Raw genomic sequence first — 12,937 nt, forward strand, 5'->3', positions numbered from 1 at the left:
CACCAAGGCAGCCATTAGGTAGGTACATGTAATATAACTGAAGGGGGCCCAGTCACTGCTGGATCTCAGATGCTGGTTTGAACCGGAAAAAGTCCAAATAAGATTGTAAACTGTATGGGTAAGGTATCTTCCTTGTACTGTTGTCTGTTCGCACATGGCACATACACGGGCCGATTCTAGCTGTCAATATCGGTCCCTTAGGCTGATTCGGCAGCTTATCTGCCAGTGTATGGATACTAACAATGGGCCTGCCCGACGGACATCTGGCCTGAAATCGGGCAGGTTTAAAATTTAGTCGGATCAGGGACAGCATACAAACATGTACACATAGATAAGACTTGGGTAACTTGTCTCCCATCTAATTATTTAAAGGAGAACTCAACCTTAAAAGCGATCATAGCTAGAAATGCTGTATTCTGTATACTGAACTTAATGCACCAGCCTAAACATTCAGCAATCTCTATAACAGTAATGATCCAGGCCTTCAAGCTTGTGCACAGGATCTCACCATCTTAGATTTTGTTAGGAGTGTCAGTGACACTGGAAGCAGAAAATAAGGTTCATCTGTCATCAAAGTAAAACATAATGTGCAGCATTTCTGCCCTTCTGTTAAATATTAATTCTCCTTTTAACTCACAAGTAAAACATTTATTTGTAAGCAGCAGTATTTTTTGTTTTTACAGTGTTTTGTAATGCACAGATTTAGTAACAATACAGCTTGCACAGCTACAGAGAAAAGAGGTCTTGTCTATGCTTTTCCTTACTAGGTAAATAATTTTTAAAGCCAGTGATGACAACAGAAAATATTATGCCAGATTATTTTTTTTGATATAAGCTCATTCAATTGGGCCTATGTAGAAAAGGTGGATAAACACTGCTGAACTTGCTGATATAAGTGTATTTTTTTTCACCACACAAACATACCTGATTCCACATATTAAAAGGAAACCATGATTATCTATGTAAACTCACAGACACCAGTTTGCCACCCGCCCCCTTAAGCCTCATATATAATGCACCTTCATTACTTTGTTCATTTGTGCTGTGACGGAGTCTGGATGGTACACAGATGCTCTGTAAAGCAGGGAGAATTCAGGTTCCAAAATCCATCACTTCACTGTGAAACAAGGTAAGAGTGGAGTTGCATTATATTGTGTGTCTAAGAGGGATACTTGGCAATTGTTTTCAGACCGATGTGGCAGCTGTGTGGGGACCTCCAATAGGTCTACCTGACCAATATTTGATTGAAAATTGTCCAGGTGTCAATTGGGTGGGTTTTGATTTTCCCATTGGATAGGGGACTGGCATTGGCTCATTGATGCGGTCCTCGCTCCAATGGCTTCTATTCCCATTTTTGTTATCTAGTTGCTTGGCCCTTGAGAGAACTCCAATATCACCCACCTTAGGTGGGGAAAAGATCTGCTCATCTGGTGACTTTGCCAAACATGCAAATCTTACTGTGTATGGCCAGCTTTAGACCTTGACTGTAGAGAGCCAAAAATATTTTTTAAATATTTGTCAAACTTCGTAGGTCATATTTTGTCACACTAAGGGCAAGGGCACACAGAGCGTAGCTCTTGTAGATTGTAAGCTCTTTTGGGCAGGGCCCTCTTCACCTCTTGTATCAGTTATTGATTGCTTTATATGTTACTCTGTATGTCCAATGTATGTAACCCACTTATTGTACAGCGCTGCGGAATATGTTGGCGCTTTATAAATAAATGTTAATGTAATGTAATGCTTCTATAATCCCTGTGTTTTTCCATCAGTAAATACAGTGAACAGGGCACTCCTTTAGAAAAATGCTAAATTTATTTAAAAACCCATATAACAAAACCCAATTTATAAAAACCGAAACACATGGAGGCACTCAGATGGCCCACCACAGCGAGCACCCTCATCCACGTCGTGTTTTACAGGCGGACCTACACTTCACTCGAGTTTTAAAGGTAAACCTACGCTCTGCATGTGCCTGCACTGAGGTGGTTAGTGTCGTTTCAATGCAGACACATGGAGCAGCGTAGGGAAGTGGATCTGCTTCTCTCAGCCTGATGGAAAAATGCAGGGCTGAGAGAAGCAGATATACGTTCCGTATGCCCTTGCCCTAAGTACAAGGTCACACAAGGTGGATTGTCAGTCTCTATTAAAAATACTTCTAGTTGTGCCAGCATTGATTTCACCCCCAGGTGCAGGCACACGCAGCCGATATCCTTCAACAAGCAGCAAGTCTTGCGTTTGTCAGCGGATATCAGCTTTGTGTGCACTCGTGGGTGCAAATAGCCTCAATATAATAAATATATATATATATATATATATATACACAGTCCAGTCATCGGCACTCACCAAACGCTGTAGTAGAAGGCCGGGTGCGCGAGAGTAATCATATTTGCTCCATAGAAAGCACTCACGGCATGTACGGTATAAACAAAAAACGTTATTGGATTTCCAAATCTACGCGGATCGTCGTCAGGATAATGACAGGAAGTGAGGAGTGTCTGCTTTTCAAATAAATAGAGAGTAGGCAGAGCAGGGCATCCATATTTTTGTTCTTCTTTTTTTTCATTTCTCCTAAGATTTATTTTATGTATTTTACCCCTTTTTTCTAATTTCTCCTGAGCTTTTATGTCTTTGTTTCCCCCTCCCATGCTGTTTTTCTGTCCCTCATTCTGTTTTGGTCTCCTAGCCCACTTAGGCCTGAAAAACATCTCTGAAATGCACTGTTGTGTAAACAAGTGTTTTCAATAGAGGTTTCTGTGACATTTGCATTTCAAAGCACAAAGACAGCAGGAATCTAAGTCATAAAACAGGGCAGGACTCCTCAGAATAGACGGTAACATCAAATTCTCTGTGCAGCAGAAAAAATAACACTTTTTTTTTTTGTTAAAAAAATAAATACTTAATTAGGTACTTCAGACAGTTACTCTGAACCTGCAGTTATTGTCTATATAGGGTGAATCTTAGAGCTACCCATCGATTATAATCTCTTTTAGGTAGGACCCCTCTCTACTTCTTGTACAGGTTATTTTTGTATTTAATCTGTAGGTTCATGGTATACATCCACTTATTTTATGGCACTGCGGAATATGTTGGCGCTTTATAACTTATTGTTAATAATATCAGTGGAAAATAGTGATCCCTGTGGCTAACAGTGAGGGGGGTTTTAAGAGACAGTAAGATACCCATAACCTTTGCTTGTCATAGATTTTTTTTTTTTATTATTAATTAATAAATGGTCATTTTATTCCTGATACTTCTGATTTTTGAAAATTCCTCTCTGTAACAATAAACCAGTGCCTTTTCATAATCCCAGCTAAGATATAATTAATCCTTATTGGAGGCAAAACATTCCTATTGGGTTTATTTTGGTTAATAGGTCCCATACCTATATATGTATTCTAATATATACATAAATGTTCGTGTGTATACTAAATCTAAAGAGTGGTTTATTTTCGAAAGCTTGTGCAATACTGCAAATAAAATTACAATAAATGTTTGGATCATAGTCTACCATTCATTGACACCATTTGTGTCTGTCTGTTGTGTATTAATGTTAGAAAGAGAAATATTGCATTTCAAGAAAGGATACACTTACATTGATTAATTTATTTCCTGGGTTCTACATAGGTCTATGAGTGATTTAAATAACACAGGGACAATCAGAAAGTACTAGCTGTTTTTTGGTGGTTATTACTTTCACAACTCTTGGGAAAAATGAACTGTGCAGTGTGTACAAACACATGAAAAATTTAATACTTGTTGTCCGTTCTTTTGTCTTTTTTGAATTTTGGTGACACTGGTATGTTTTGGTACAGGTGGGATGCAACAGCAACCTCAAGGGTTTCCGCTGATATCAGTGATGCAACCAAGCATGCAGAATATGATGGGAATCGGATATGCGGCCCAGATTCCACATGGGACCATGGCTTTGCAGGTACTATTCAATAATAGCTTTGTGTTTATTATTTAGTATTTATGAAGTTACCTAATAAATAGTAGATAAGGTTGAAAACGGGCACATGTCCATCAAGTTCTGCCTGCTTTCCAAGTAAATCGGAAAACCCTCAAGCAGAGCAGTCAACTTCTAACTATGTTTGGCCAAGGGATATGCGGCGCCATCGCACTGCTGCAAATTTTTTCAATCCTGAAGTAACATTGCACGCATGTGCACAACCACTGCCAAAGCCACAGAATCTGCACTGTGCATGCGCACATTGCTCTGCTGATGTCACTCTTAACACAGGGAATTAAAAATAGGTCTTGCTGCTTGGGGTGCATTGAGAGAGTTTAATGAGACTTGTAAATGAACAGGAAAGAACCAGTAGAGTAGAAAAATAAGTACCGTATATACTCGAGTATAAGCCGAGTTTTTCAGCACTAAAAATGTGCTGAAAAATTAACCCTCGGCTTATACTCGCGTATGTGCTGTTGGTCGGTGTGCTGGCTGTTGTGACTCGCACCACCTTCCCCCGTGGCCGGACGTGGGTGCGCGTTCGTTTGGGTGCAGGTGCGCGCACGCATGTAAGGAGGGCCACCCGTATCTCACCTGACAAGCTCCAGCAGCCCATTTCCCAGGCTGTGATATCGATCAGGTTGTAGGTGTGTTGGAGGGGGCAGAGAGAGAGAATGACAGAGAGGGGTGCGACTGTGCCTGCTTCCCCCCTACCGGGCCACACTCACTCGCACAGCTGGGCAGCCTGCCGGAGCCGCAGGGTCCTAACGCCGTAATCTGACTCCCTCTCTCTGCGCTGAAAATACTGCCCCTTGCTGCATGTTAACATGCGTTCCATTCTAGAGCTGGAAGCAGAGTGATTGTGGTGAGTAGGACGTTTAACCCTTTATGCTGCAGGATTGGTGAATTAAGGGATCACACCCCCCCCCCCCCCCCATTGCAGAGCCGGTGCTAAAATGCGCACAGGGTCAACGGGACGATTTTGGGCATAAGTGCAGTGTGAGGTTGTGCTGCAGGGGACGTTTTGGCCCAGTCTGGCCTGGTTACTCAGCTACAGTTAGGTGTGGAAGCTGCCCTCCTCGAGTCTCGTGTATGGACTTAGTGCTCCTGCCTACATTTAACTATATGTCATGGGGGGAATTTCTTATATGTTCAACTTGGCACAGCATCTAACGTGTTAGCCACTCCTGATACAGACGCACTTTCCTTCTTATAGTCACCTGCCCCTGGCTGCTTCTCTCATTAGAATAACCAGCTGGATTATTCCATGTAGTGATGTGTAAGTTGCTGTGTTCTAATTAACCGCAAAATGTACAACTGCATCGAGCTGGAGCCCAAAGTGATGTTCTTGTTCCCCCCACTCCCTGCTGCTTGGCAGGTACAAGGATTGTGCAATTGGCAGAGCAAGCATGGAGCCTGCTGTTCTGAAAGCCTCTGCTGCTGAAACCTAATACTGATTTTTGGTGTGATAAAAAGAGGATCCTACTTACAGCAGGAAGCAAAGCACCCATATTACAGCCTGCCTTGGCTGCTCTGACAGGTACCATGTGCAGGGAGAGGCTTCCAGAGCTTGAGTTCCTTAACCCATTCATTGATCACTGCAAGTCATTACAGGCTTTATGTAATGGTCTCTGCACCTGCTGTAGCATCTTTCCCTAAAGTTATCTATTATTTATTTATTTGATTATTGAAACTTAGCAGTAGCGGCTGCATTTCCCACCCTAGGCTTATACTTGAGTCAATAAGTTTTTCCAGTTTTCTTAGGTACCTCGGCTTATACTCGAGTATATACGGTAATAAAAAGTAACAATGAAACTTGTCTCATAGAGCAATAGTTTTTTAGCTGCTAAGGTCATTGGTCCCTATTTGAAAGCTGAAGAGTTAGAAGAATAAGGCAAATAATTGAAATAAATAATGAAGACAAAGTAAAAGTTGCTTAGAATTTGGCATTCTGTAACATACTAAAGGTTAACATAAACCACCCCCTTTAAAATAGGGTAATTAGTAGGATTGTACCAAATGCAGGCTAAATATCATGCTGGGCTGAATGCCATACTGAACTGAATCTGATCCCCAGTTTAGAAAAATAAAAACAATTGCATTTATGAATCTGAGTCTATGGCCATCCATTTCTGGGGCACTCCGCTAATATGCACATAAGCCAAGTACGATTTTCAGGGTGCTTTGGCCATACATCTTGTTGTCTACTAATGTTTTATACATATGAATGCTGTGTAATCTTCAGTTGATTATAATGGGAAGTGATTTTTTTTACCAATATGGGTTGGTGGACAAAATCCATGACATACACAAATAATACATTTTGCAGGGTGGAATACCAATGGGACCTATGCAGAGCACAGCAGCATCTTTCATGGGGCAGCCTTCTTTTCTAAGAATGCATCATCCAGCTCCTCAGTATTCCATGGAGATGCAAAAACAGTTTGCAGAAGAGCAACAGTAAGTAATACTTAACTCCTTTAATTCTGTTCATTGAGCCTCTACAGACCTTTTAAAATAAAGTACAGGGTATATGCACTTAACTTTTCCAGGTTAACTATCTCGCTGCCAGTTTTGGGATGAGGCTTACCATTAAATAATACTCCTTCAAACTGGCACAATGTGTATTCCCTTCTTTGATAGCATTTGACAAATTAGATTCTTAGTTTTGCATGAACTATAGCTAGTGTTATTTTATTCAACATCATCATTGCCAAAATGCAAATATTTAAGGTTAAATTCTTTATTTCTGATAGTCCTTTGTTGTAGACTTATAATAGTGTTCAAGTAGCCTATCCAGAATTGCTATGAATCCTTTCTAGAAAATGTATTTTCTATTGAAACATCAACTTTCAGCACAGCAGTAAAGTATGAATGTTTATCAAAGTCACATGGCTGTGGCACCCTGGGAAATGAAGAATATGGCTAGCCCCACGTGAAATTTAAAAATTAAATATTAAAAAATCTGTTTGTGCTTTTGAAGAACAGATTTCAGTGCAGTATTCTCCTAGAGAAGCTCTATTAATTTTTTTGAAAACACATGTTTACCTATGACAGTATTCCTTTAAAATTAAATTAAATTGAAAAAAAAGTTGCCAATGCAGTGCATTAGTGACTTACTGGTGAGGTTCAGACAGTTCCATGAACAACATCCAAGGACACTTGCAGAATGTATGGTGGAAGAGGCTTTATTTATCTTACACAAATTAGTCTGTGAAAGTAGGATAACTGTATTCTCCTGCCATGCTTTTCTTGGTCCCCATTAGGCAATCAAATGTTGATTAAAAGCAAAAGAAGACAGATTGCTATGTAGCATAGTAATTTAGTATGTAGTATAGCAACTTAGTATTATATAAACTCTATAGTGCAACACTTCTTCTAATATGAACCTGAACACAAAGTGCTAAGAGTTAAGTTCCACTTTCCTATATTACCATAACTATGGAGTCTGTTAGTTGCATGTATATAGAACACAGGATATAAACCATAAGCACAAACCATAAATCATAAGCACCTTAAAGGAGAAGGAAAGGCAAAGTCACTTGGGGGTGCCAAAATGTTAGGCACCCCCAAGTGACTTCAATCGCCTACCTTTTACCCCGGGCAGGTGCCCCTGTTAGGAGAGAAGAGCACCAGCCCAGGGTAGCTGCCAGCGCTTCCTTGTTCCTGTCTTGCCGCGCGCGCATCAACTTTAACAGAGAGGTCGGCTTTTCACTGTACTGCGCATGCGTTTGTCCGGGACATTCGGCAGCAGCGCGAGTAGGAAGCAGGAAGCGCTCGCTACAGGTACCCTGGGCTGGTGCTGTTTTCTCCTAACAGGGGCACCAGCCCGGGGTACAAGGTAGGCAATTTAAGTCACTTGGGGGTGCCTAACATTTTGGCACCCCCAAGTGACTTTGCCTTTTCTTTCTCCTTTAAATATGTCATTACAGTTTTATTGGGTACTTACAGACCAACAGTATCACGTGTGTGTGTAATATATATACAGTTTATATTATAAATTTCACAGTAATTTTAATAAATAAACGTTGTTAGCTATTGAGCATTAAATCCTTAAGTTATGGACTGCACTCCAAACTCTTATCTTCTTGATATAAGCGCCATCTAAGAGGAAAATCAAACCTGTCTGATCGAGATCTGCCTGATTTCAGGTCAGATGTCAATCAGGGAGGCCTGTCGCTTGTGCCCATACAGGGGCAGATAAGCTGCCGAAACGGTCTAAAGGACCGATATCCGCAGCTAAAATCGGCCTGTGTATGGCCACCTTTAAAGGAACAGTAACACCAAAAAATGAAAGAGCTTTAAAGTAATAAAAATATAATGCACTGTTGCCCTGCACTGGTAAAACTGGTGTGTTTGCTACAGTAACACTACTATAATTTATATAATAAGCTGCTGTGTAGCCATGGGGGCAGCCATTCAAACTGGAAAAAGGAGAAAAGGCACAGGTTATATAGCAGATAACAGATAAGTTCTGTAGAATACAATAGTGTTTTATCTGTTATCTGCTATGTGCCTGTGCCTTTTCTCCTTTGAATGGCTGCCTCCATGGCTACATAGCAGCTTATTTATATAAATTATAGTAGACTTTCTGAAGTAAACACACAACTTTTACCAGTGCAGGGCAGCATTACATTATATTTTAGTTACTTTTATACACTTTCATTTTCCTTTAAGGAAGTGAATCATAGTATCTCTAATACCAAGCAATTTATCCTTCTGCAAAAATTTGAAGAAGGCAGTTTAGCTGCCATCCTGTATGTGTGTTGCCAGTTTTAGCTGTTGTTGGGTGGAAAAGGTTTAGGCTAATGCTACACAGGCTCGATTCTCATGTGGAGAAACGCAGCCGAGAATCAGCCCCTTTTTTTCTGTGCCTGCACCCAGAACCACTGTGTTGACATAGGGACAGGCACACAAAGTGGATTTTGGCTCTGAAATGCATGCTCACACTTTCCTGAACCGAAAACCATTCCATGTGTCTAGGGGTTGATTCTCTGCCTGCATTTATCTGTTTGACATTAGCCTAAAGCCATAAAGTAAAGTTGTTTTTTTGAAGGTATCTGAGATATAAAGTGAGGTTGACCTTGAATTATTTTATCCACGTAGGAAGAGGTTTGAACATCAACAAAAAATGTTAGAGGAAGAAAGAAAACGGCGACAGTTTGAAGAACAAAAACAAAAACTACGGATGCTAAGTAGCGTAAAGCCCAAGGTAAGTCATTAAATGATTTTCCTTTTTTATGTAGAATGTAATTGCTGTAAGAAAATACCTGTACATACATAGAACAAAATAAATATCCCAAAAATATGTATTTGAAACACTGGTTAGGTATAGAACTAGATACAATAAAAGGGGTAATTCACCTTTTAACCTTTTTACTGCCAGCCGTTTTGGTCAAAGTGAAACTTGTATTGCCAGACAGTTTTTGAACATTTTGCACTGTTTCACTTTAGGGGCCTTTCCTCTGGGGATTTTCAGTTTACCCAGTAAAACAATGTATTGTTTTTTTCAGGACAACCTAGGCTTTCAAAATATGGTAGATTTTTTGTGTAATTCCAATTCTGTAACAAGATATAGGCTTTTAAATGTCTAAAAATGAAAAACAAAATCATATTTTCCATAATATAAACACACATACTAGAAACAAAAATTACTTTATGCACGAATATACAACTGATTTGGAAAGTCCCATGTCTCCTGAACGTGCCAATACCAAATATTTATAATTTTATGGAGATTTCTTACTTATATAGGTCAAAAACTCCCAGCAGTACACTACCAAATTTCCAAAGCACTGCTTCAGAAAGCTGCATACTTTAGATTTCAAGGACAAAAATTCCACTAACAGAAGGTTTATCCCAGAAAATTGTACATTTTTGGAAAGAACAGATTCTGGGGAATCCAGAATAGGCCCAACTTTCTGTCTACTCCAAACTATCAAGTCGCAGTGTTTTCCTAAAGTTATTGGTTTTTATCAAAATTTGTGACGTTTTTAAAAAAAAAAAAAAAATTTGCTTCAAAGCTTCCAGTCTATAGTATCTTATCCACTACAGGTCATAAAGTAACCAAATAAAACACCCTAAATATGAATGCCAGGGGTCCACTGGACAGTTTAATGCCCGATATGTATAGGTTTACCTAAGTATGTGGCATGTAGGGGCCCCAATGGGAACATACCCCCATATGATCTATCATTTTTGTCATTTCAACTCCTGCAAAATCAGCACATTTACATCATTATATGTGGGATAAAGCTAGTAAAAAGTACACTCACCCCAGAAAGTCATATATTTTTGGAAAGTACACATTCCCCCGAATCTAAAATGGGTACCCGTGTCTATTTACTCCAAAGTACAAAGCTGTAAAGCATTCCTAAAGTTGGCAATTTTGATAACATTTCCAAAAATCCCCTCAAAGCTTCCATTTTGCAGCATCTTTTCTCTCACATAGCATTAGGTACCAAGATAAAACACCATAAATTTGAACACCAGGGGTCCACTGAACAGTTTGATACCCAATATGTATAGGTTTACCTAAATATGTGGCATGTAGGGACCCCAATGGGAACATACCCCCATATGATCGATCATTTCAGCTCCTGCAAAATCAACACATTTACATGCTTTATGTGGGATAATGCTACAAAAATGACACTCACCCCAGAAAGCCATATATTTTTGGAAAGTACACATTCCCCCAAATCTATAATGGGTAAACATTTCTTTTTGCTCCAAAGTACCAAGCTGTAAAGCTTTCCTAAGTTTGCAGATTTTTATGACATTTCAGAAAATCGCATAAAAATGTTGCAATTTGCTGCAATTATCTCACACAATTTCTTGCGTACAAAGGCAAATCACCCCAAATAGGAAAACCTAAGGTCTACTGAACAGTTCGATGCCCAATATGCATAGATATACCAAAGTCAGCGCATAAGAATTTCTCGCCTGCCAGCTCAGCTTTTGCATACAGAGCCCCCTGTCAGCGTATTAAGTGCTGTAACACCCCCTAACACCCCCATATAGTTTTGGAAAGTACACATTCTGATGAATTCAAAATAGGTTAAAGTTATTTTTGTACATCAAAGTTACAAGGCAAAGCTTTGCTAAAAACAGACTAGGAACACTTATACAGGGATAAAAATGCAATAAAACCACAAAAACTGTGCAAATCAGTGAAACAACAAAATAAGTCACACAACAGTGTAATTAGTGGTCAGAATATCTGATCCAATAGTCACGCTGTCAAAATAAACAGTTTTTAGGGAAAAGAAACTAAAAACAAAGTGGTAAAATGAAAAAAAAATGTGTATGCATGTAAAAGTTGCGTGACAGTGTGTAAGTGTGTATATAAGTGTGCAAAATGAAAAAAAAAAATAAAAACTGCTAAATTGTGTGCTGTAAGTGTGTGTAAATGTATGTAAGTGTGTGTGTGTAAGTGCAAAAAAAAAATCTTACCTGTCCTGAAGCACAGATCGCTTGCCTGGTCCTTCTGGCTGCAGTCCTGGGAGGAAGTTAGTGGGCGGCGGAGCTGGGGGGGAAGCAGGAAGCCATACAAGCATCAAACGCGAGCATCTGCTGCTTGTAGGTCGGTCCTGCAACGATTGCGTTGCGGGACCGACATAACAGCCCCCTTGGCTCATTGCCCAGGGGGCTGTCATCGCTACAAACTCTCTCACATGCTGCCGCTGCAGAGAGAATCCTTTATCTGTAAACGACGTATGAGACACGTCGTTGCCAGATAAAGCCTTTTTCTGCCACAACGTATCCCATACGTCGTTGGCAGTAAAACGGCTAAAGGACATGTCAACCCAAAATATAGTTTTTTGCCTAATAAAAGAAAACAGAATTCTAGGCAACTTTGCAAAATACATTCATTACAAATTTGCAACGGTTTTTGACTTATTTGTATATATAATTGCTGTTAGAAGGCGTGCGTGCCTGTCCTTTTCTATGCTGTGCCCTGTTGGCTCTGGCACTTGAAACAATGTAACACAAGGCAGCAGATTGACAGACCTGCCTTGCTGGAGAAGTAAGACCTTTGCAACATTTAAAAAGTAACAACCAGGAGTTCAGCAAATGCTTCTTTCTAACAATTACATTCGCAAATATTTTTTAAAGCACTAAAAATTTTCAATAAATTCATATTGGAAAGTTGCTTGGAATTATGTTTGGGGTTATTATGGGGTAATTATTTTTGGGGTTGATGTGTCCTTTAAATTGATTTAATATATTATAGATGAACTGCTTCTAAGCATTTTTTTTCAAATGGTCTTCATCATTTCCCTAAAGTGTTAGGGTTTCAGTTTGGGATTTTTATTTTGTCACCGAAAACTTGTGGGAAAAAACGCGATTTTTTTTTTTTTTTGCTATTTATTATGCATCAAAACCACAACAATTCCAAATGTGAAATTACACCAGCTAAAACTTCTCAAGATCATGTAGAAGTCAGTGGCAGATGTCCCTTCTCAATTGGAAGATCTTTCTTTGCTTTGTGGTTTTTGGGGTTTATTTATGCTGGCTTTTATGCAACTATACGAAAAAGTTGCAGTCTTCGTGCAAAGTCGTAAAAGTTTTGTTTTTTGCATTTTTCCACAATTATCAATTTTTCTTTCTGACTTTCAAAATGCCACTGGGTTGCTAAAGCAATTAAGATCTTGCAGCCAGTCAGTACTAAGGTGCAGAACAAATGAAAAAAAACCAAAATGTTGAAATCAGTTGCAGTACCATTGTTTATACCATACTAAAATTCTTTTTAAGATAAATTACCCCTTGATGCTATTTAAATGCCATTTGTCAGGTTTTGAATGACCATGCCCTTTTAAAGCTTACTTGATCTGTTTTTAGAGCCACACATTAAACTTTAAGGATATGCTAGAGTTTCAGGTTTAGATTTCTAAACCCCATCCCCACTTTTATCATCTCTAGTTTCAGTTTACTTATTTAGACCAACTGGCCGCAGATGGAAAGCTTGTACATTTGCCATGCTGT

General features: G+C 39.4%; 1 protein-coding gene across 5 annotated transcripts in view; it reads left to right on the forward strand.

Moving 5' to 3' along the window:
• The window catches only part of synrg (synergin, gamma), a 43,968-nt gene that overhangs the window by 1,642 nt on the left and 29,389 nt on the right, over nt 1-12,937 (forward strand). For 4 of the 5 annotated variants that reach the window (XM_002939639.5, XM_004910648.4, XM_018091503.2 and 1 more), the window contains exons 2-4: nt 3,813-3,931; nt 6,279-6,409; nt 9,056-9,161. In XM_002939639.5, the coding sequence (XP_002939685.2) occupies nt 3,813-3,931; nt 6,279-6,409; nt 9,056-9,161 (356 nt within the window). Of the gene's footprint in view, nt 1-1,107; nt 1,130-3,812; nt 3,932-6,278; nt 6,410-9,055; nt 9,162-12,937 lie in introns of those variants that run through there. The other variant, XM_012970289.3, reaches the window with a different exon arrangement.

The sequence above is a fragment of the Xenopus tropicalis genome, chromosome 2 (assembly GCF_000004195.4).
Source record: "Xenopus tropicalis strain Nigerian chromosome 2, UCB_Xtro_10.0, whole genome shotgun sequence".
Lineage (NCBI taxonomy): Eukaryota > Metazoa > Chordata > Amphibia > Anura > Pipidae > Xenopus > Xenopus tropicalis.